The following is a 26,038-nucleotide window of genomic DNA, read 5'->3' on the forward strand; positions in this document are numbered from 1 at the left end:
TGAAAAAATTGCTTAGTTTCCCATTTTACCATGTAATTATAAAATACATTAATTTTAATATATATATTGTACTTACATTTCAGTGTGTTGTATACAGAGCAGTATAAACCAGTCATTGTCTGTATGAAATTTTAGTTTGTAGTGACTTCACTAGTGCTTTTTATGCAGCCTCTTGTAAAACTAGGCAACTATCTCGATGAGTTGATGTCTCCTCCCCCACCCCCGAAGGCCTCCCGAGAACCACTGCTTTAGCTGTTAAATGTTAGGTGCGTATGGTAAGTGTTATGCAAGCATTTCCTACTTGCAGCCTGAGAAGTTACTAAATACAGGAAATAAAGTATTCTAACTGCAAATATGATGTAATCACATCCCATTAAAATATTTGTTAAGGAAAATCTGAATACAGAAGAAGGATGGTCTTGTAATTAAGACACCAGTCTAAGACTCTAAGGATTTTGGATAAAATTCCTGGCTATGTCACAGACCTCCTGTCTGACCTTAGACAAATCACTTTTCAGTTCCCCATCTGCAAAATAGGGATAATGATACTTCCTGCCCAGTAAAAAGTGGACTAAGACCGTCTCTTATTTCACAAAAGCCATTTAATATCTACCAGATGGACACCTCAAATTTGACCATATTAGATGAGTGACTAAAAGGTGAACAGGTCTATATCCTATTTTATACAGAGCCCATTTACCAAAAATGTCTGTATCTTTACAGAAAACTATCATATGTAGGCTTGGCAGAATTAAATTTTTTAAATATAATAGGATAATATCAAAATTTATTTTTAAGCTTATTATTTTTAAATTTTATCAGTGGTGGAACATTGCGGGATGGGGTGTCAGACAATTATTTAGTGACCGTAGACACTGAAATAAAAAAAGCTTTATAACCATTAAAACAGTCAATGCCATATGTCAAAATATGCCAAGTAAATATCCTTAAATAAAAAGTTCTCAAGCAGCATTTTTTTTTTTTACTTTACCTATCTCTACATTTCAATTATCATTGATGGAAATACTTTTTTGTTGGTTTGTGTGTGCATGGAAATCAAAGTTTACCAACATTCACTGATAAAAATAGAATTCTCCCAAGCCTAATCATATGGTATTTGCAGAGCACTGCAGTTTGTCAATTCCAAGACATCTGAATCAGATGTGGATAATTGAATATTGAATACCTCTACAGTTCTGGTTAAGGTCCATATGTGCATCATTCACAGGTGAATGTGTATATAGTAATTATAAACAGAGACGGCTCCAGGCATCAGCACGCCAAGCGCGTGCTTGGGGCGGCAAGCCACTGGGGGTGCTTTGCCGGTCGCCGTGAGGGCAGCAGGCAGGTTGCCTTCGGCAGCATGCCTGCGGAGGGTCTGCTCGTCCTGAGGCTTCGGTGGACCTCCCGCAGGCATGCCGCCGAATCCGCGGGACCGGGGACCTCCTGCAGGCAAGCCGCCAAAGGCAGCCTGCCTGCTGTGCTTGGGGCGGCAAAATACCTAGAGCCGCCCCTGATTATAAATCAACACTATTTAACATGCAAATACTGACTGTGCATCTAGCTCATCAGAATATCTGCATGCACTCAAAGTGGTAGCCGTGTTAGTCTGTATCAGCAAAAACAACGAGGAGTCCTTGTGGCACCTTAGAGACTAACAAATTTATTTGGACATAAGCTTTCGTGGGCTAGAACCCACTTCATCGGTTCATGCCTCATTGTTTCTGCATGCACTATATTTGTTTTCTTTATCTATATACCTGCTGGAAATGAACTACTAAAAATACACATTTTCTAATGTAATAGGAAAAGTTTATGGTCCCAGACCAGGACAGCACTTAACTACATGCTACACTTAACAGAAGCTTAAATCCTACTGACTACAAGTGTTTTTCTAAAGAGAGATTCTTTCTTGAATTGGGGCCTACATGAATCCAGTCCAAAGCAGCTATCACTATCAACTTAAAAAGAAAAAAACCCCAACCTTTCATTATCCCATTCTGATGGTAGTAACAACCTCTTTCAACATTTTAAAACAGCACATATAAATGTTTACATTGCAGAAGAACCTAATTTGAATTTTACCAAAGATAAGCAGAATTCCAAGCATGCATAAGTCTATCAAAACCAAGCCTCACTTATCAGATTATCCATACACATTAGATAAATATAATTGCTTATAAAGGTGAGGGAAAGGATTTTGTGCCTTTTTCACTGTGGTACATACTTCATTATATACAGAAGGCATGAAAAAAAGCTAAAAAGCTTCACTCCCCACTGCTTATTAGAAATATTAAGTCTTTTCTTCTTGTCTCTCTGGTTCTCCTTGGAGACCAGAGAATGAAGGGACCTCTCTGAGGGCTCAACTGAAAGGGTGAAGGTGTTTGAATCTTTAACAAAGAGTTTCCCCTTCAAAGTGTTAATTGGGATCTTCTTTATATGTCACACAAACAAAAGAACAGCATAAAACAATTTGCATCCTCTACAGGTCACCTATAAAAAGTTTGCCCAATGCATTTTTTTAAATGAATATCCAAAGCATGAAGTTAAAAGTTAAATTCTGTAGGTACTTTCTGACGTTTCCTTTTTGGCACCCTGATAGTACAGTTATTTTATGCAGCCATGTTACTTTACATAAGAACTGGGCATTATTATTATTTGTGGTGTCATACGGGTAACCACAGTACTAATACAGACTCTGAAGTCTTGTTCCCTGCGCTGGTAGTTATTTAGAACAAAGACCAGTGGGTGGAGGTGTGAGCACAGGAATAAAACCTTCACTGAAATAACATTCTTCCAGGCAATTAAGTAGATGGGTTATTACCAACTTCATAGGAATCTATTTTCCTGCACTTGGCACAACAGAGGACAAAAGGAGTCAGTCAAAGTAAGGAATAGGAAAGAAACCATAAAGCTGTCAGTTCTACCTTATCATAAAGTTGAGTACTTTGGGGATAACAACCATGACAGAATTAAGTTACAATATGTACCTTTTCTACTGGTGGAAAGTCATTTTCTACTTCTATTGACCTTGGTCGTAGCTTTATTGGTTTGTCTTTGAAGATATCTCCAAAACCAATCCCCTTGACCTTTTTGGGTTGGATTGCTGCTGCTCCATTGGCTCCTTCTGATTTTGTGCTGCTTGAGTCACCACCATCACTCTCAGAGCCTGTAGCATCTCTTAAACCTGCCAGAAAAGGGGGAGGGGGGAAAGAAACATTAGATATGGAGCTTGACAATATTTTAAAAACACAAAACGGTGGTCAAAGCAAATAGCAGCTTCCCCCACCCCCAAATCATAGGTAAAGTGGATGTCCTTTCTTTGTGCCAAGTACTCAGTCTAGGTTTTTTTTATTTCATCATTTTCCCATACCTCTTAGAACTTCTCTCAAACCACAAAGCACACACACACTCAAAACATTATCCCTAAAGAAGGCCACTGTTATACATCAAAATAGCCTTCTTCCCTAGACACAGATCACTCAAAAGAGAGTCCAAGAAATTAGAATTAATTTCAGTTCTAGTTCAGCTATCATACTTATGGCACTTAAAATTCAGGAGTCAGACCAGATATACTGTACTTTAAATCTGTATGACTCACGTCAAGCCAATTTTGCAATTAGTATCTAAAGATACATTACCTAAAGGGAAAATATAAAGCTAAAAGCTGTTTAAACAAATTTGCAATCAAATAAGTGGCATAATATTATCCCTGCTGAAGAATTACATCTCTCTGTAGATTAGACAGCCTTGTAAGAAAAGCACACATGCACACCCTCCTCTAGGAATATAATAAATCAAAATTGACATTCCAATTTGCTTTACTACTCTCAATGAACAGGAAAATCCAGGCTTACCTGAAAATTTCCTTTATTCAAATAATAAGGTCCACAGTTCTATTACAATAAGTATTTTAATTTCAGTCTGCTTGTAGTTCAAGGGCAGAACTTAGAACTGTCAGTAGGGAAGTGTCAGCATATGCAGATGACACACCGCACTATCTATCCTTCCCCACACACAACCACACCACTACCATCAAGACAGCCCAGTACTTGGATGAAAGCAGCTCTTGGATAAAGAGCTGTCTGAAGCTGAACCTGAGCAAGACAGCGATGATGCTGGTGCGCAGAGGAGAGTATTCTGAAGAGCTTGGAGCTTCAGTGCAGTTTCCATTGGTAGAAGATACACCACAATTGGTCAATTCAGTCCGTAGTTTAGGAGTACACTTGGATTCCTCGCTAACACTGAGCTCTCACATAGTAGCATCTGCATGTAATGCTCTCCATCGCTGCTTTGCTAGGAAACTCCATCCCATCCTGGTGGATCAACACCTGGCCTTTGTCACCTGTCAGATGGACTACAGCAATGTGATATACTTGGGCAGGAAGCCTTCAGCACTTAGGAAAATCCACTGGCGCAGAATGCTGTAGCACATCTCCTCTGCAACACAGGCTACCATGAACATATCAAACCCGGCCTCCACTCTCTCCACTGGTTTCCCTTTGAATTTTTAATCAAGTTCAAGGTCACAGTTTTCATCTTCAAATCACTTCCTGGCCTGAGCTCAGGGGATCTAAAAGATCATCTATAAAGCTCTAGGGTGAAGAGTGCTTGACAACTACACTCCTCTGGCACAACAGAACTCTCAACAATAAGAGTAAAGCTCGTCTGTGTGGGAGACAGAACATTCTCCAGGGATGTTCTGAGACTGTGGAGTGATCTCTCCCAGGAATTAAGGACCATCACAAACATCACCACTTTCCACTCCAAATGCTCACCTTGCCTTCTCTGACAAACACATAGCAACAGGTACACTGATATTAAAAAAAATACCTTACCAAACCTAGACACTCCACTGCACACACTTTGGGGAGAGAATAAGAGAACAAACATGTCACAGCTGTGTAATCACATTGCTAATTGCACTACTGGAGGACACTCAGCTACTAGGGTGATGAGCGTGGTATAAAACCCAACAGAGAATAGACTAGAATGCTCTGCCTCTTGAAGTTCTCTCCAATTGAGGAAACATCCACAGCCAGGATAACTCAAATCTACTTTCCTAAATTACAGATCATGTTAAATAAACCATGAGGAAAAACACAACAAAGTATTCTAATGCAGATCATGATAAATTCTACCTAACGACAATAAACCCAAAGCCTTGGATGTCTATTTCCATCTCTATTCTGAATGATCGTTTGTCTTCAGGGCAGCTGGATATGTGGACCTTATTACTTAAAGAAAGGAATTTTTCAGGTAAGCATGGATACATTTCCCCATTTTTCTTAGTGCTAATTAAAATGGGTTTTCATAGTAGGGTGCCTCCAGGATTGGAAGCAGGATCATCTCTTAAATATAGACTTCCAAAACCAAGTAGATTATATATCTCCTCCATCTTCCCCTGGATACCAGGGCACAGAGAAGACTTCTTCCAAAACAAAGGGAATGGCATTAGCTGACACTGGATAACTAATATGGTGAATGAATGGCAGACTAACACATCTTATTACAGGAGATATGACTATTCTGCCCTGAGATTGCCAGTTCTCCTAAGGACTGGATGGTGACGCATAACTAAAGCAGGGCTATTTTTTGAGTTTACTTAAGGAATGAATGCTATGACAATTGTGAGGACTACTGCGCTGAAATTTAAGTACAATACTGGGTCTCATAGAAAGTCCCAAATTTCAAATTAAAAAACCCTCATCTGATTGGTGATAGTAGCCATTGGGAGGCCTGCTCTAATAGATAGGAAATATGGTGACACTTGCTGCAGAGGTTCCATTTGGGTAGTGAGATAAGGAGCAGGATGAGGTTACAAGGTTATGCTCTATGACTTCGTGAGGTTGGAATAAGGTTGATGCCTTAAGGAAATTTTAAATGTTGGGATATATACAAAGTTTCCTTTTTTTGAACATGCTGCTAACACTATAGAGACCTGACCTGTTTGTGGGACACTCATATTCCCATATTAAGGTCCTCCAGGAGGAACTCGAGGTTATGTTTTACTGATTTAACATGATAGTTAAGCTTTGCACCATATCGCAGAGTAAGTTTTATTTGCTGACTTCTCTCGCTTGAGGTCCATGGGAGCAAAAATCACTTCCCTCCAACTATTCATTTTGCAGCTGTCTGGTCAGATGGAGGACTGGTCTTGCAACAGCAAACATCCTTTGTGAGAAGGACACCTCCAAAAATCCACTGCTAGGTTAATCAACATGGAGAGCCAAACTCTCTTCAGCCAGAAAGGCATAAACAGTATCAGTACTGTTCTTATCTTCTCTATTGTCCTGGGAAGCTGTGGAAAAGGCAAGAGAGCATAGCAAGGACTTTGCGTGACATCACTCACCACCTCCTCCCGTGCATCCAGACACAGAGAGGCACTTTATTTACTGTTTCCAGGTGCAAAGCGGTTGATCACCAGCTGACCAAACTGACTGATGATGTGTGAGATATTCTTGGGTTTAGAAACTGGTACGGTGCTGGTTTGTCCCCAGACCTTGAAGGACCCACTGCCATACCTAGAGTCTCTTTCCAGGCACAGTTTTATGTTCCAAACATAGGCAAAACAAAAACAGTTCATTGGTGCACCCTGGATTATAGCACCTAGGGGGCTTCCCCTTTGCCTTTCAATCTTTCCTGCTTCAGGGCCTACTGCAGGATTCTTCCTTGCTCTTTTCACAGAGCACTGCCTCCCAGCTTTCTCCCTGGAAGCCGTCCTCCCCTCTCCCTCCCACCCCTGTTGGTTCCCATTGCCTTCCCTCTTGGCACTGTAGAAACCAAACCCAGGAAACTTCCTGTTGCTCCTCTTCCCTTACTGACAGTCTGGCTCTTCACAGCCCCAGATGATGCTGCCCCGCATTAACTGACCAACCGGGAGCACCTGTTCTAGCACAGGGGAGCTGGACCTGCTTCATTTAAAGGGGCCAGCCACCCTGTGACAGAGCCACTCTGATAATCCAACTTCTGCCACGGAAATCTTGGTGTTCATCTCCCCTTTGGTGGGGAGTGCACCTAGAGACAGGAAACTTTGTTCTGCCAAGAACAAGCAAATTTCTCTCTGGGGTAGGGCTGAATGTGTTCTTGCTAGTCATTATGAAAACCCTAGTGGACACACTGACTGTCGTCACTAGAACAGGTCCGTTATTCATGGAAGAAGCCATACTCTGAGACCTCAATTAATTATAATGTTCCAGCTGGTGGATGCTGTACCCTCTTTTTCTGGTACCCATTCCCTGAACTGAATTAGGAAGGTCCCTTAAAAATAATAAAATTAATCTGATTCTCTAAATTCACTAGCAGTGAGAGCAGATAACACAGAATTGGAGCTAGATCTTTGCAAATGGATAAGATAGGGTAAGATGCAGTGGCAGTACCCAGAATTACTGGATACAGGTATCATACGAACTCATTGAACATGCCTGTGTATGAGATCAGAATTCCCAATAGGCTCAGATAAAAATTGGATTTTTGTTTCTGTGACACCACTTGTTTTCCATTAAGGGCAATCTTCATCTTCTGTAACACTTTTCTGAGATGAGACCCCTGTATCTGATAGCATTCCTTCTCATCCCAGGTCTGTTATTGACTTTCCAAGCACAATGTGTTTGTCCCAAAAACAAGATCCTCCAGGAACCGTGTCACTCAGCTTTTCTCTGAACAGCATCCAGAGCTGAAAAATTGTCTGGGAAGAGAGAAGTGAATTTCCTTCTTCCCTAAAGCCAATATTATTTCTACCATAACGCTGGAGAGACACACTGGGAGCACATATAACATCAAATGGTAATGACTGAAATTGGGAAAAAATAAAAGGCTGCCATTCATCTGCAAATCATAAGAATTGTCTAAGGATGGTTAAATGGGAATGCTTTGAAGACAAACCTATATTAAGAGCTTCCCAGGGTACTCCCATGGACACTGTCCAGTGACTATATTTGATCAAAGCTACAGGTAACTCTGCTGCTTCAAAACTGAGAGAACCTGGCACTACTCAGGGGTCTATCTCTGGAAAGAGCTGATTGGGAGACCTTCAGATAGCTCTAGGGCAATGGAGAGCAACTACAGACCCTACTCTTGTTCTAGCTGCCTGACAAAAAAGTATTCTTTCCTGTTGTACTTCATGGATTGCTTCATGTTGCCATATGATTTGTACTCCCTTCTATAATGTGTGTCCGGAGTCAGGATTGTCAGTCGAATTTTCTGATTACTATGTGGCCACAGGTAAAAATCTCCCCCAGTTAGAAACACCGAGTCCCTGACCACCAGGGAAAATAAATACTGTATTGTCAATAAGGGAGGAGCGGGAGACACAGGCCTTTCTTTTTGCTTCTGATTTTTCTTTGCCTGGCTCTATCCCTGAAGCCCATAGGTGCACCAGCTGCTGCCAATGCCTCAGAAGGGGAAGCAGAACTAAGGGGACAATCTCCCCCAAATCAAATGTAGCCTTGGGACACAGCTGGGAATTAGACAAACACATTATGGAATGGAATTGTTAGTCTAAAAATTGGAAATAAAGTTTGGCATTTTCCTCAGAAAAGCTCTGCTGCAGGGAGGGCTGGCTAAAAAATTGAAGAGAGTGCCAGGAGGCAGGGCATTCCCCTTCTGACAGCGACTAATAGCTCTGGTTCTGCCCACTATTAACATTAACCTGTTGAAGCTGGGAGAAGAACAGCAGCAAGAAGTTAAATTTCCCAAATCTTTTTCTACTATCTATGAGAAAGTAGGGGACTGCAGACATACATAAAATGGTATAAACCTGTTCACAGCCCTAGTATTGTCTGCTATTTATTTCATTTACACTATAAATGTGTTAAACAATTTAATACTCATGCAGGTAAGAGTTTAACAACACTATCTCTAGAGGCAGCTCAGATCTAATTCTCTCTCAGAAAACCACAGCTGTGTCAAGGCATTTCAAGACTTGACCTATAACACTCTTGCTGTTTGTCTGAAGTCTCCCTAGAGCAAACTCTCCAAATTGTGCCAAACTATAGTGGATTTGAGATTAGCACAAATGGGGATTAGAAAGACCACCAGATTTAATTCACTAACAAACAATATTCCCAGAGTTGTGCTGCCATCAGTCCAGGATTCTGGAACACAAAGATCTATTCAGACTTGATAATGGGTTGTGTAAGCTCAAAATGTTAATTTTATCACAGCTGTTTATTTTTGTTTTAACTCTATTCAAAACACAGGAAAAATAATTGTTTCTAAATGTAAATAAGTGAAAAGGCCAAAAAGAAAAAGCATTTTCAAGCTCACGGGCATGAATGATGAATGAAAGAAAATTCTCTTTTAATGTATTGTTTAGCAATTTCATTTTTATTCTTTGTTCTGTATTGCTACTCTTTATTTCATGGTATTGGCAAAATCCCCAAATGTAACTGTGGCAGAATGTTTCTGCCCTGCTTCCCCAGTGCCCTCTAAGCTTTACCAGACGGAGTGGTATAAGGGTCAGATGTTCAGAGACAAACACCTGAGATAGCTAAGAGTTTTTCCTAATTTGGTCTGGCATCCAGAGAGAAATGCTGTCATATGTGTTTAATGGGATAAAGGGGAGAACTGTGTAAATGGAGCTTCTTTCTCACCCCCATTGACTTTTAAGGAAGAAAGGAAGAGAGGGGAGAAGTATACTCTTCCCCTCTAGCAGAGATTGGTAGCATGGGATTGTGGAACTCTTGGCTGGTGAATTTTCATGGGATGGGTGGTTCCAGGGTGACAGCCAGATAATTATCTTGTCAAGAAGTGAAGCAGGAAGGGTCCTTCCTTCCGTCTGACTGGCAAGCAGGAGAGAGCAGGCACGCAGCGTGCACATACACACACACACACACACAGCCCACCATGGGTTTTTTTTATTATTTTATTTTTTGTGCACCCAGCACTCAGCTCTGGCCTTGTTTTCTGTGAATATCCTGTGTTTCCCTGATGATAGGTTCATGCTACCTCTCAGTAGAATTAAAAAAACAGGAAAAGCAGTTTATATGAAACTTTGATTTAAAATATTGGTTCAGAACAATGTTATGATTATAAATGCACATTGTGAAAAACAAACACATGCTTTATAACCAGAGCAAAATAGTAATTAAAAATGCTTCTGCTGAAGTATACAGTACATACAAATTGCAAACACAGTCTATCCTCTGCATTACTCATTCATTTATTTATTATCATCAGATATATTCCTTCAGGAGATGTAATTTTGTAATCCAAACATTGTCATTTCCTTTCGGCATGTTCATTTTCCTTAGCACAATGATTCTTGCTATGTGACAAGCAGCCCCGAATTCTTTATGCCTTAGCAAGAAATCATGCAGGGTAAAGGGGAGTAGTTTCCTGCACCATGGAGCAGCATGCATTAGACGTGCAGTGTGAGCACAACTCTGAATTCTCTTTAACATGAATTTCAAGCCATCAATATAGAAGCTGGTGGCTTTTTTCCATTTCTCATAAACGGTCACAGAGTATTCTCACAATTTCATTTTAGACTGGTTTTACTGTGCTTCTGTCTGCTGCCTTCTTGATTTCTGAATTATATTCATCCCCTTTGTTCTGAGTGGGTGCAGAAACACATTGCTTACACTACATGAAGGGACCTGTAACAACCACAATCAAACAGTATTTCTTCCTGACAGACATAAAAAATGGTCTATTATGAGCCTGATAAAACATTCTGCGGGTGGGTTCTTGAATCTTTGGAAGGATTTTTTATGCATTTCTCCCTCTCCACCACTGTTTTTTTTCCCTCTCTCCATCTGCACATTTGTTTTCCAGGCAATATTTCTCAGTATGCTAATTCTTATTCAGGAAAATTGTGCCCCATGAAATTTTAGCACTGTTGTTTCCTCAAATGTTACTTTACGTTGTAGCATCTGTGTATTAGTTATATTTTCTTTTTAGTAAGCAAATACTGTCATCAAGTTAAGAGACATTGGAGAGAAATGGAAAAGGTTAAATCTCTCCTTAAATTTGCTAAAATTCATGATTTTTTAAAAATTGTGTGCATTAACTTTGTTAATATGATGAGATATTTCAACAGTATTCATATTACAAATAGGTAATGAATCATGTATTGCTTTCTTTGAACTCTGACCAGCAACAGTTACTCAAGGACTAGAAAATATTTTTTAAAGGAAAAAAAAATGTGTAAACTGGAGGAAGAGTAGAAAGCACAAAAGAAAAATTACTCGCTGTTAATTCTGTTTGTAGCAAATCCTGTCTTCTTCCGTCACACTAAACAGCTATTACTGACAGCATTATGGCTCCACCTATCAAGGGAAAATATCTGTCCATCAAGGCATTAAATACATGCCAATCATCTGCCCACTTCCTTCAGTTACGGTGCTTCCAGAGGAAAAGAAAGGAAAAGAGAGAGAGGGAGAAATTAAGATGGTAAAAATAAAACAATTCCAAGTAGTATTCTCTGAGGAGGCAGAGGAGGAACGTAGGATGGGAGAAGAGAGGACGGCGATATACAAAATTACTGGTGAGTAATTTTCCATTGTCGTATATCCTCCTTCAACCATCCTACCCAGCAGCAGCAATTTCCCCAGCATGCTAGAGTTGGGCTTACTATATAGTGGAGCTGGCCATACCTAATGGCCAAAAAGTAACGTCAGCAGATGAGGAGAGGTCCAAGGATAATGCTGAACATAAATGTAAAGGGATGATCTTACAAATTTCAGAGGCAGTGTCTCAGTCCTTGGTGCTCAAAAAGTGCTGCTGCACCCTAGCTGAATGGCATTTAACAATTTTAGAACATGGTAATTTAGCCTGGTCATAGGCTAACAGAAAACAATTTTTAATCCAGTATATTGATGTCCCCCTTTTATTATGACTTTCAAAACACAATGAGCAACTCTTGATTTTCATAAAACCTTGAATACAATGGAGAGGTAAAAACTTCTGAGCCTGCTTGAAGGCCTGGGAGTGAAGTTTCCCCTGCTGTGAAAGTGGGCAATCAAGACACGCTTTAAGAAGAATAGTGAGTTCCTTAATATATACATGCAAATTTGCTTTTGAAATTAACTCATGGAGAAGTCAAAGAACTGTCCTATTTTCAAGTAAGATTTCAGGAACAGGAGAAAAATAATAATAAAACTCAAATCTTTCATTCTGCGGGCTATCATGACTACAATTAAATAGGCTTTCTTAAATGAAAATATCTTTGTGGACATGTCCAAAGGATTTGAAATGGAGGAATGAGCACCTGAAGAATCAAAAGAACACTTTGTCTAAAACCAAAAGCCACTGGGTAGGATATGAGAGGAGGCAGGTTTAGCAAAGCCTCAGTACGGCCGCTCTGGAAGAGAGAAAGTAAAAGTCAGTACACCTCTATCTCAATATAACGTGAGCCGATAGAACACAAATTCCAATATAGCGTGGTAAAGCAGTGCTCTGGGGGGGTGGGGCTGCACACTCTTGTGGATCAAAGCAAGTTCGATATAATGCGGTTTCACCTATAACGCGGTAAGATCTTTTGGCTCCCGAGGACAGCGTTATATCGAGGTAGAGGTGTATAGAGAAAGAGTCTTGTCTGCAAGATGAGCTGCTTAGAGAAATAGGAGGAAGAGTGATGAAATACCCACTTTGGGCACCGAATCACAAGAGGACATCTCTGAAAGCACTTGGGAGACCAGATTCTTGCCTTGTCTTAAACCTGCCCAAAGAGGCTTATTTCTAGGAACCTCTTCTCAGCTTTCTAGCTTCAAATCCACACACGGACAGCCACAGAGGCCATGGATCTGCCTGTAAGTCTAGCATTGTCAAAAGCAGCATCACAGAGATAGGAAGTTGCATGGGAAGAATCTGAAAGAATACAGAAGGCCTCACAACTAAGTACCAGAGAAGGGGCCACCAAGGAAGAAGGCAGAGGAACCACAGACCAAGTGGACTGCTCCAGCTGGGCTGAGAGCATTTTTGAAACATGAATGGGAAAGAGGAGCCACAAAAAGAAACGAATGCCTGCAAAAGGACAGCCCATGAAGCCACTGCTGAGGGGACAGCACCCTCTTTTGGGAGCTGAGCAGCAGCAGCTGCACTGATCCAGGAAGAAGGGGGAATGGTTAAAGCTCCAGTCACTAAAAAACAAACTGTGGTGGATGAGAGGCAGCAGAGCAGGGGACTACTGCTCCAGCAGACTCAGAGTGTAAGAGGGAGTGTTGACTGACAGAGGCCAAAGTCTCTGGGAGGTGGGAGAGCAGCAACCCACAGCTATGTGGATGGGCAAAGTAAGGGTGGGGAAGGATGAAGACCAGGGAGCATTGTCCTGAGCAGACAGCTGCATTGGAGGGACGCACATGTCAAGATAAACATGAGACCTCTGCATAGAGCAGAACTACTGACCACTTGTTTCCCTATAGTCAGAGAGTGACAGTGGACAAGCGGAGGGGGTTGCCGTGGTGATTCTTGATCTCTGGCTGCTAGAGTTCTGCATGAGAGAGCAGTTTGTGAGGAGCAGAGGATTTCTGTCTTCCTTTCCTCCTCTCTTCTCTGCCCATCTTTGTCTCTGACTTTCATCTTCATATTTTCTGCCTTATTCTGAGAGCTAGAGTTGCAGTGGGAGGAGAAAAAGAAAGGAGGAAGATTAGGAAAGCATTGTGGAATGAAACATGCACACCATGCTTCCAGGATAGAGGAGCAAAAGGCCTGAACATTAAATGAGCAGACTGGTGCTTAGAAACTGGCCTAGACTGACAGATATTTTACCCTCTTCCTTAATGGTACAGTATATAGAGCCATAATGCTGCCAGTAATTGCTATCATGGACAGGAAGATGGGTGCACAATCACATGTAATTTATTTTATTTTTAAAGAATGCAGGGTTTTCTTTTTAAAATTCCTTTACACTTTTTTCTTTAAAGAAAAATATATTTTATATGTTCAACAATCGTTGCATGCAAGTTTCTTATAAGTAAAAGCAACAACACACTTCAGAGAGTGTGGTTACACTCCAGAAACCTACAAGTCTCACGCGGCTGAAATCATCAGACCAAAGGCTTTGCATCCCACTCCACACTATGACCTAAAACCAACACAACTGACAGCTTGTTGCGTGCTCACATACACTGTATAGATATATATACACATACATGCACAGAGAGAATGAGAATACTTTCTCATTACACTACGATTATGGCATTTGTCAGCAGCAAATAAGAGTTAGCTCACAGACACACCTACAGGTAGTGCAGCCATAAGTGAGTAATGGTGACACACTTTACAAGTGTAGATGAATCAAACATATATTGAGGAGTAAGACTTCATCTTTAAAATTGCCTCTTGAATTTTAAATACACTCACTGTTATAGCGTCTGTAGCTGTCAATCTTTGCTTGTGCCACTCTGTACAGAACTGTCCCATGAAAGGCAGACTTTCCTGACAGCAAATGAAAGAAAAGAAGGAAAGAGGAAACAGAAGAGGGGAAGGAGAGATCGAATGATGGTAAAAGAAGGTAGAGGAAGAGTTTTTAATCTGTACTTTCAATTACTAACATTTTAAGAGTTCTATTAGCAAAATGAGACCATTAGCTGCACTGACTGTACATGAAGTTAAAAATGTTCTCACTGCTGTATGTCAGATAGGGAAATCTCTCTTGATTTTGCTAAAGCCACCTTGGTTGAGTTATATAATGTATTGTTTCCCATAATCTCTAATGGCCAAATGAGAGAAAATTTGGCCCATAAAGTTTTATTTTACATGTGTGGCCGAACAGAAAAAATGTGTGTGTCCTTTTTTGGCTCTATCTGAGATTTAAAGACAGCCTGAAAAGACTTTTCAAACATTTTTTCTTGTTTGTTTTTTGCCCTAAGCCCTGTCTATAGTAGGGAAATTCTATCAATATCTTACTTATGCTAGTCCATGTCCCTGATATAGACACACTTCACTGGCAGGTCACTGAAATACCATTAGAAATATCAACAACATGTTTTGCTGAGGGACTTATTGAAGGTTTCAGATATTTATTATGAACTTTACCAGTTCTTAACTAAAGGGATGACATGTTGACCCTTAAAGACACTTTTTTAACCCAGTGGTTTATTCAGCTAAATAGATATTAACAAAAAAAACAAACAAAACCTAAAGAGCTTTAAACAGTCTGAACAAAGACTGCTTCCCATTTCAGTTGATTAAGGCTATGCCTTTACTGCCCTCAAAAAAGGAACAACAACAAAAAAAGTAGGGTTTTGTTTGTTTGTGGTTTTGTTTTTTTGTTTACAGTGAGACAGCTAACATGTTAGCTAATACAGATTTAATTGCATATCATTCTTTCATAGTCCTACCAGTTCTCCAGTAATCCAAAACATCTTCTAGGGAAAAAAAACAGTTAGAACTGTATATATACTGTAATAGACTGGCAGAAAAAAAGTATACCAATGAAAACATCCATCGCCATCTATCTACATAAGCAAGCAACAACAAAAAAGGCACAAAGCCCTTCCTCCCCTCCCCCATTTGCAGATCACCTTTAAGTGAAAGCTATTATAACATTCACTCCGCTGTTAAGAAAGCAGAGAAAGAAATGTTTGGCTACATGACAGTGAAGAGACAGCTGAAATTTAAAGAAGTTAAGATGTATTACATTGCCTAACTAAATCATTAGCTGCAGAGTCTAACATCAATCTTAGTACTGGTACTCATGATTTCTTAGCGACCATGGCTAATATGTTTTTAAATATCCAATATATTAAATAAGACCTAGTCAAATCTTAACTTACACACACAAAAAAAGAGATAGCAAGATATATCCAGTAGTCTTTAAATGCTGTGATATTGCCACAGGCATATTAAAATGACTGTGATATCACCCCCTTAAGATATGACTTTGATTCATTAGGGTATAATATTCAGTTTCATTATACATGACAATTTTCCGGATTTTTTGTTAAGCTGTAATGAGAAGCTGTGGCATTTCAGAATATCCTAAAACCAAATAAACAAATGTTAAGACATCTGAGAAATCTAGCATACCCAACTTGTGGATGTTATCTACTACCAACAGACACCACCACTTTGAAATCAGTAGGCCTCATGGAAAAATAAGGAGTTACTCTACTCAATGTGAGCATGAGTATGAAAATCAAGCCTTAATGAAGTCTGTAATGCATCTTTGAGGAGGAAGGAAATTACAGCCATTTTACAGGTGGGCCAAACATTTTTTAAATGATCTCTGATCTTGCAAGGCCCTTACTTTCCAAAATGTCAAGGTACCCAGAACTCATTGGGAATTACAGTTTCTCAGCCCCTCTGAAAAACTGGGCCCAAGTGAGTTTCAAATAGAGTATCCAAGAACAGAAGCCACTTTTTAAAAATTTAGTCTAAGTAACTTTTTTAAGGTCACTCAGTTGTAGCAGTGGTGGGAAAAGGACTCTGGATTCCTCAATCCAAGTCACTTCTCTAAACTACTACAAAACATTTGATTGTCCTAAAAAAGGGACACCGCATAAATAAAAAGAGATGCCCCCAAATTCCCGTAATTTATATTTTATTTTCTTACATAGAAGGGAGGGGGTGGTATTTCATCAGAACCTCTCTTGGAGCACCAAGGACATACCTTATTCCCTCTGCACTTTCTCCACTCTGAGAGCCTTGAGCACAGCCCCTGTCTGTCTGACGTATGGCACTGGACAATGCTCTCTCCAGAGACAGTAAATAAGACTTATTAAAAACCAAATAATGATAATATTTTGCATTTCTACAGTCCATTTCACCTGAGGATCCCAAACTGCTTTACAAACCTTGATTAACCAAACCGCATAAAAGACCTATAAAAGTGGATGAGTATTATTATACCCATTTTTCAGGTGTGGAAGCAGAGTTAAGTCACTGCCCCAAATTACATTATAATTCCCCAATTCTGCAACTGGATCTTCATGGGCATATCTGAGTCTGTGCAGATCCCCACTGACCTCCAAGGCCACACAGACTTGATTGCATGATTGGGATACAAGCCTGTCATCCACAGTAAACATCTAAGCTCTGACTCTGAGTCCTGTGTTACAATCGCTAGATATCGTCCATCTCAATCAGTGCTACTCCTAGGCCATGTCTGCACTGCACCACAGCGTGGACTACAGCGGTCTGAATGGCAGAGCACACCATAGTGTTGCGATATAACTGTGCTGTGTGGATGCTGCTGGAATGAACGATAAAGTACTTAGTTAGCATTAACACAGTCCTCTTCCAAATACAACTGCATTCATGCAAACGAGATACATTTTAGTTTGTGCCAGTAGTGTCCACACAGGGCAGTTAAATGGCAACATTTTGGTGCACTTTGCAATTCACACCTGTAGTACACTCTATGTTGCAGTGTAGTCAAGCTGCTACAAAGCCGAGAGATGTTGTAGTCCGACACGATCCTACCATCCCTCAAGAAACTGCAGCACGAACATCCCTAGTCTTCCTCCAAGCAAGGAGCTGAGTTGGAAGCCTGAAATTAGATCCCTAAGTTAAGTCACATACTGTCTCCTGATGATTTATATTTGCTTGATCCACAACTCTTCCTTCTGAAAAAATAGTAAATATGGATATTTTAAGTGGCATTTTCCCACTAATGTGTGTGCCTAATGCCTATCTAATGTATAGATTTTTAATATACATATTGAGGTACCTGATAAAACCTTATAAATGGCCATGCATTTATGAGGTAACAGCTGTAACCATTACAAGAGACAGTCCAGAAAGAACTCAGGTCACTCCTTAGCTCCCTTGGAGGAATGTATATGCATGACTTCCATGTGGTCCCAATCCTGGACTCATTAAAATGGAGAACAAAACTCCCAGTGATTTCAATGGTACAGGATCCAGCCCCTAAAGGGATAAAATTAACTTGGAAATTGTCAATTTCTAAAAAATAATTACAGGGATTAGAGCTGCGCCCTGTATTCCCTTTGCCTCTATTTGTGGCTTCATAATATTTTTCCATTTTAAAACTATTTTGCTGCTGTCTGAAACACCCACATAAACAACAGTGAAACTGGCTAGCTACTGAGCATGTTCAAATATTCAATTTACACAAAATGAAAAAAAACAGTATTCTCTCACTCTCTTTCAGATAAAGTAATCTTAGGTATTACTTAGGACAGAAGGTACAAGTGATTTCAGACACATGTAATTTTTATGTTGATGATGTCCCTTTAACATGAATTTTATAATTTGTAGGGTTTTATCAAGTGAAGAGGCCCAAGGGAACAATCTGATTACTTAACTAAATTGGCTACCTCTGTCATTATGGACAGAACTGAAAGGATATAAATATTTTACACTTACTTTCCTTTGTCAAATCTGTTTAAAGCCATTTCTGGGACACTTACCATAACAAGTGAGCACTTAAGGCTTAAAATGAAACATTAGCAAAGAAAAGGAATGTTTTTCTTCTCCTACAGGAAAAGGGGGGCCTATCCTGTAAATCTACCTACCTATAAACATTTTTATAAAGTACCCATCAGTGTAAAATCTAGGAGATAAAATACAGATTCCAAATGGAAGTGTATATGAATTAACTTGTGAAATGTTATCGACAAATTGGGATTAATTCTATCAAACTTCATTGCATTTATACTGAAAACATTATAATTGCAAGTAGTAATTTCAAAGTGTAGCCTGCCTACATACTGGAACATGCAACTTCAATATTACTCCTGGATATTAATTCCCCCCCTGCACCTCTCTGAATTGCTGAACATTTTTAAAGCAGTTTAATTTGAGACTGAAGCAGCATTCTCTACGAAGATCATACCAACCCCAAGCATATAGAGTAGGTCACTAATATCTGTGCTTATAAGAAATTAGAAAAACCCTCTTCCAAACACTACACTAGGGGTTGTTTTTTTAAACAACCTTATTTCTGTGGTATAGAATAAAGACAATAAATATTTTCTACGGTTAAAAACCAAACAAATGTTGCATTAAGACATTTTCAATTTAAAAAATTCAGAACTACACCTCTACCCCGATATAACGCTGCCCTCGAGAGCCAAAAAATCTTACTGCGTTATAGGTGAAACCGCATTATATCAAACTTGCTTTGATCTGCTGGAGTGCGCAGCCCCACCCCCCGGGAGCACTGCTTTACCGCGTTATATCCGAATTTGTGTTATATCGGGTCGCGTTATATCAGGGTAGAGGTGAACTGGATTTTCACCTCTCATCCATAAATGTATTATAAAAAGATTTTGTTCAAGTTTGGCAAGTTTAAGAGTTTGGCATAGTCCCACAAAAGCATCACACTTCATCCAGTTGTGCCTAACTCCTGTAAAGGTCTCAAAAGAACACCGCATGACCAAATATTAAAAATGCTGCAAATAACAAAATGCCTGGCAGGGAGCAACTTATCAGGTAAATGTGCACTTATGCTAAAATATGCAAATAAAGTTGGAATATTTTTAAAATACAGGATCTAGTGACCACAGAATTTGGAGAAAGTACCAAGAATATTTACTTGAAGAAACTGAAACGCAGCAAGACAGAGGAGTATCCATTTCATACAGGAGCAGATTTATGACTCAGGATATTCTTCTCTTTACATCAAGGAAAAAGTTACAAATTGGGAGAATCCACTACCAAGCTGACACTACTGCAAACTTAGTTACCAAACATGCTTTTCACCTGCAGCAGTATTGAAAATCCAGGTGAGCGGATGGTGCAGTGGGAGAACCAAATCTGAGTCCTAGTTCTGGCCCTTTTGTTCCTTTGGCTAGCAGGGATTGGGAATGATGGATGTGGAAGTAGCATGCTCAGCACCTGGAGGGAGAAAGTGCCGCATGTCCCACACCAATAATTATGAATCCTTAAATACCCAGGAGGACTCATAAGGCCTGGCACTCCTAGCCCCCTGCTAAAATAAATAAGTAAAACCATTGTATAGGTGTTTTGGTAATTTTGTTCAACTACTGCATGTAAGGACAAAATGGTAGTGTATTTTCATTATGAAATAGAAGCCCTAAAGTTATAAAATGGCATCATTTCCTGGGCCCTTCACAGTTGTAGCTTGATTGGTCTTTAATGCAAAATGCTATAATTAAGGGGAAGGTGCTAATACCCTTATAGCATCAGCCAACCAACCTTTTCCTGGCACCAGCTTTAGAACAAGGCATTCTGAAACTCTTCCAAGCAAGAGGTAAGACAACCCCAGCATACCAGTAAGTCAATAAACAAGAAGAGGAAAAATAGATTGAACTGATAACACTTTGTTCCTTACTTGGCTTTATTAGTTGTTCCTCCTGTGCAATTTCCACATCCTCAGAATCAACAGAAAGTTCCTTTATGAAGTTGGAAGGAAACATGCCAGTCTTTCCATGGAGAATTCCTTCCCACCAGCCCTCCTCCACCTGGACCAAGACAGAAACAGAACAAAAAGGGGTGTTAATATATACAACACTTTTTTATTTAAATGTTTTAAAATACAAATTGTATGAAGAACAAATGTGAAAAGAACACTGATTTTGAGCTGTTTGTACACATTACAAATATGGGATGCACTTTGCATGTGGTATCCATCTTTTTATATGCATGAGATGGATGTATATTATCTGTGCATGTCTGCAGTTTTTTTATTTGTTCAATCGTGGGGGTGGACAAGCCATTAAATAAAATGACTGAGCAATACTTCACAATTACAGCGCGCCAAGTACACTTCACACTTGTAAGAATTAGTTCAACCACCAAGGAAATGCAGCCGTTAAAATACAACAGCTCATTAACTGTGCGCAGTAACACCACACCCCTGTTCATAATAGGATGTGAAAAAGAACACTAACTGAGAAATTCCGTATCTTCACAAGCAACTTCTTTAGGTTTCCACTGCATGACATGACACCGCGTATTATGTAAAAGTTAAGGAAACTGCAAAGACGGAGAGAATATGAAGAACAGTACTAATGTGTGTTAGATTCCAAAAGAGTCAACAGGACCTACAGAAATAAATAATAACGGAAGCAAAAGAAGCAAGCAACTTCCTAATATAATTCCCACAGAAAATAAATACATCACCTAAAAATGATTCATTCCCTCATGTGTAACCTATCCAATATGGAATGGGAGCATCATACTAGGAAGTGACAGTCCCTACATACCAAATGCCTTTAGGTTATAACATGACAGCAGGGAATGATTTATTCTCTGCATCACATAAGCATATCTTTGACAGATTAATATCTTCCATCCATCAGACACTGCCCATCCACAAAAAAGTGACAGGAGAGGACAGCTTCAGTCTGTGAAATATCAGTCTCTAATGTGGTTTGACCCATCTCCTTTCTGCCAAAAAAAAAAAATTATGAAAACCAGATTCCAACTTCTTTGCAAGTTGTGGCTGTTTCTGTTTACTAATTTTTTAGAAACAAAAAATTAAAACAGTTTCAGTTATTTGCTAAGAACTCAGCTACATATCAAATATTTGTAAAAGTCTCAAGTTCTTACACTGTAAATCATTTATTAAGAACAGATCCAGGATGCCAGCAACAACTTATGGCAAATATTTTCTCAACCTATAGATGAAGTAGCTGAATCTTAAAACCCAGACATATACTGTGATTTATTTGTGTGTGTGTACTTCCTTTTGATATATTACTATAAAGTACATTTACCACGTTATTTTTACTTTAGGGTTTTTTTCCCCTCCTGCTTCTCATACAAATTCTTGTCCTTTTAGGCTGATTTTTTGCCTTAAATTTTGAATGAAGTGGCAAATCAATACGGCTGTTTTCATTTAACAACTTCAGTACCTTACCATGCCAAAACACCTTGTTCATGCATCAGTAACATCAATGAGGTCAAGCACATCTCTAGGAATAATGGCTGTTAGCTAACTGCTGCCTTAGAGAGAAGAAGAAACAAGACATTCTGGGTGAAACAATGGCCCCACTGAAAGTCAGTGGCAAAACTCCCATTGCCTTCAGTGGGGCTAGGATTTCAGCCAGTGTTTTCATATGTCCTAGAAAAATAATACTTGTTTGTTTTTGTTTTCTCTGGTCAAACTAAAAAGGCTGGGAAAAACAGAGAGAAAAATAAACAATAGTATTTTCAAAAGCCAGACCTTTCATATAATAATTTTCAAAGAGGAAAATTATAGGGTTAAAGTCCTTAGGTTCACCTTTTAATTCTACTCATATATAAAATATTTCGACTTATAATACTATATTATTCACAGAAGACATTATTGATCAAAACTGAACCTTTATTCATTACCCATGGTACCCTAACAGTTACTGAAGTCTGACTAACTGATGACCAAAAGATGAAGCACAATGGAATTATGCAGACCTTTAGGTCCCAACTCACAAGCACACTCCTGTGTGCTATAAAAACAAAACCAGACCAAACAATATTATCCACTGACAGCCCTCCAAAGTAATTTTTTCTGTATTTTTCCTGTTGCGTAACACTGTTTTCTAATAAATGAATATCAGTACCATGTACACACACACACCTCATCATTATTCACACTTAAATCATCTGCAATGCTTACTGACAACTACTGCATGATATTTCCAGTGTCTGCCCAGTGAGCAAGAGACTAGAGCCAAAAGTAGAATCTTCCCAAAACACTATGCAAAGTGATGGGTTTTTTTCATTCATAGATTCATAGACTCTAGGACTGGAAGGGACCTCAAGAGGTCATCAAGTCCAGTATCCTGCCCTCATGACAGGACCAAATACTGTCTAGACCATCCCTGATAGACATTTATCTAACCTTCACAAAGGATACTCGGGAGCTCCATGTTTTAATAAATATTTTGTTCAATAACAGCATTGTACAACATAGGTGTGCGTATGTGTGCGCATGCACATTTTTATCAACTTTAAACACACTAGTTAGAGATTATTTTGTACAGAAAACTACATATAAAACTGTCTCCGGGATTTAGTAGCCCAGAATGGGGACAACCCTGTGCCATATGGTTTGAAATGATGTGATAATTCTTAGCCAATAAAAGCTTGCAAACGGAAATGCATTATTCATGTGTGTAGCCTATCAGAAGGTACAAGCATTCAGTAAAATCTGTTACTGTAGCTAAGTGCTTTCAGGATGTATGCACCTGGGTCCTAATTCTTGCCTAGCATTCATGCACTGCAAAAATCATCCTCTTCTTTTTTTACCTCACCCACAGAACAGAAATCAGGGTTCCTGTAGTAGAGGAAAGGTTCTTGAATTAATCCATCTCCTATTGACAATACTGTAGATACTGTTTTTGGTTCAGCCTGTCTCCCCTCCCCCATTGGTTAAATCTTCTGGCAACCTTCTGGGAAGGCAAAGGGTGTCTTCATTTTGCCAAGCCCCACATGCTGTCACTACTGCTGTCACACTACATTTTAAGTATAACAACATACATGAGGGTGAATGGAGATATTTCGTTAGCCTACTTCATATATTTATGGGAGGTACGTTCCTGTTCAGCCATTTTTACAGAACACATCACCAACCAATGTTGTGTGTGCAGGGGAGATGGGCCCAACAGTGAGGGAGCTACACTCAGTCCCTCCTCCACCTAAAATATATTATGATTGGTTATCCTGTGTCTCATATCTTATTGGGTGGCTGTGGAAAACCATTTCTGCAGAATCCACACCTAAGCTGCGTGGCTACCAAGGGCCATGCAGGCAGGAATGCTCTCCTCCGGCCCCGAGCTGCTGCGGAGAGAGAGGGCTGGAGTGAGTCCTCTCTCCCCACCACAGCCCCAGGGCAGCCTGAACCCCAAGCCCCTCATCCCCGGCCTCACCCCAGAGCCCGCATTCCCAGCCAGAGCCCTCACCCCACAACCCTCTGCCCAGCCCTGAGCCTCTTCCCATACCCCAAACACCTCATCTGCAGCCCCACTCCAGAGCCTGCACCCCAGGCAGAGGCCTCAGCCCCCGCACCCCAGCCCTCTGTCCCAGCCCTGAGCCCCCTCCCACGCTCCAAATCCCTCAGCCCCACCCCTGCCACACATCACCTCCATATTGGTGCACATAACAAAATTAATTCCGCACATGGATGTAAAATATTAGAGGGAACATTGCTTATGAGGTTCCTCCAAGGAAGTGGCATATACAATTTTAGTTTTTGAAAACCACTACAGCAAAACGAGACTTTCACAGAAAAGCACCATGGGGCAGACTCTGGTACCACAGCTTTCACTGAGATTACTCGTAGAGTGAAGCACCATTTGAGGCAGATAAGTGTATCTAGCCCAGTGATAGGAGGGTTGTTGGAGAAAGCACGGGTATGGAATGTATTCCACATACAAATGAAAATAAGTCAAAATGTAATGTTTGCACTGTTACAAGACAGGAACTGATGAAGTATCCCAGAAGATGAAATTCTGGAAAGCAGTAAAAGAGGAACTATTATTGTTATTTACATTTCTAAATACTGAAAGATGCTCAGATATTATTTAGATGGAGGCTAAGTACCTAGACAATCAGAGAGAGAGAGAGCGCGTGATTAAACACAAAGAGGCACAAAAGGGAGTTCTAAAATACTGCCAGGGCCTACATCATTCAGCATTTTAAAAATCAACAGCGACATCTGCCTAGGTAAAGTATTCCAGATGGAATAATATGATCAGTGTCTCTAAATCTGCAAGCAAATGTACCATGTTGCTGCATTCTAAAGAAGAAGTGCTAAGAAGGAACTAAAGAATCAAACTGTGTGGGCAGGAGGCCTTCATGAAATAAGCAAAGATGCATACAAAATAAAGCATACAACTGGGGGGGAAAAAACCACCATACAGCCACATCCAATACATGTCTTTCCATGGAAAGGGCTTTGACTGGAATTGACACCTTGATTTTTAATATGATTCTCTTTTCCAAACAAGTCTCTTTTCAATGGTTGGGGACACAAAGAGACAGACAGCCCACTCATAATCATCTTTTCTATGGCACCAGCAAGATTTTCTCAAGTCAAAGAAAAAGTAAGAGGTAGCTCCAACTCAGCTGGGAATAGTGTATCCAAGCATTCCTCGAGGGTGAAGGAAAAACCGTGATGACTCCATGAGACAAGAGATATGCTGTGGCAAGACAATGCATACTGCTGAGTAACCGTTTTTTCCTTTTGTTAATTAACTCGTCTTACTGTTAATCTAAACCAGCAGTGCTGTGTGGTGGGTTTTGTCTCCTTAAAGGAGCAAATGGATCATCATCTTCTTCTCAATGTTTCAGGAGATGGCTGGACATATGAAAGCACATGGGTCTGGGGAAGTTTTGGAATGGTAGTATGTTGGCGTCACATGCTAACATTAGCCAAATCTGGTAAAGTCAAAAGTGTGTCTGGATAACTGCTGGCAGGTGACTGGATTCAAAGTGATTGAATCAGAGCTGTACAGCGTGCAGAACACAACATGCATGCTGGCCACTGACTTTGTGTATGTCCCAGGAAAGGAGCCACAAGTAGTAGAAGCATTTTTGAGATGTGTTGCTCATATCCATTCCAATTAGGCGTGCACACGCCGCGTGCATGGCTGTCGGAAAGTTTTACCCTAACAACACCCAGCAGGTCAGCTGTGGAGCCCCCTGGAATGGCACCTCATGGTGCTCGATATATACCCCAAGCGACCCGGCGCCTCCTCAGTTCCTTCTTGTCAGCTACTCTGACAGAGGCGAAGGGGGGACAGGTTTGGAATGTATATGAGCAACACATCTCAAAGACCAACAAGGGCCGAGGGACGTACTGGCCACTACTTCCAGCAGCTCCCATTGGACTGGAGCAGCGAACTGCGGCCACTGGGAGCCGCGATTGACCTAACCTGCGGACCTGGCAGGTACACAAACTGGCACAGCCCGCCAGGGGCTTTCCCTAAACAAGTGGCATCCCCAGTTTGGGAAACACTGATGTAGAATGTCATGGTTTTGTCTGTGAGGACCGCCACACAACAACATTGTAGCTTCTCCTGGAAAGCCTGACAGGCAAGGCACACCTTCAGCTCCCAAATGTTGATATGAAGGGAGTGCGCAGATGGGGGCCACAGGCCCGGAGTCTGAAGGTCTCCGAAGTGGGCGCCCCACCCTAGGGCCAACGCATCAGTGACCAGGGACAAGGAAGGCTGTGGATTGT

General features: G+C 40.4%; 1 protein-coding gene and 1 long non-coding RNA gene across 9 annotated transcripts in view; one reads left to right on the forward strand and one right to left on the reverse strand.

Moving 5' to 3' along the window:
* Positions 1 to 26,038, reverse strand: part of SH3KBP1 (SH3 domain containing kinase binding protein 1) — a 326,940-nt gene that overhangs the window by 127,891 nt on the left and 173,011 nt on the right. For 7 of the 8 annotated variants that reach the window (XM_039529107.1, XM_039529074.1, XM_039529093.1 and 4 more), the window contains 3 exons: positions 20,204 to 20,333; positions 14,305 to 14,379; positions 2,991 to 3,187 (listed from right to left, as the gene is read on the reverse strand). In XM_039529107.1, the coding sequence (XP_039385041.1) occupies positions 2,991 to 3,187; positions 14,305 to 14,379; positions 20,204 to 20,333 (402 nt within the window). The remainder of the gene's footprint in view (positions 1 to 2,990; positions 3,188 to 14,304; positions 14,380 to 20,203; positions 20,334 to 26,038) is intronic. The other variant, XM_039529083.1, reaches the window with a different exon arrangement.
* Positions 14,351 to 19,865, forward strand: LOC120400533. Its single transcript, XR_005595887.1, has 2 exons — positions 14,351 to 14,455; positions 19,400 to 19,865. It is a non-coding gene; the product is annotated as an uncharacterized LOC120400533 (long non-coding RNA).

This window comes from Mauremys reevesii, linkage group 1, assembly GCF_016161935.1.
Source record: "Mauremys reevesii isolate NIE-2019 linkage group 1, ASM1616193v1, whole genome shotgun sequence".
NCBI classification, from domain to species: domain Eukaryota; kingdom Metazoa; phylum Chordata; order Testudines; family Geoemydidae; genus Mauremys; species Mauremys reevesii.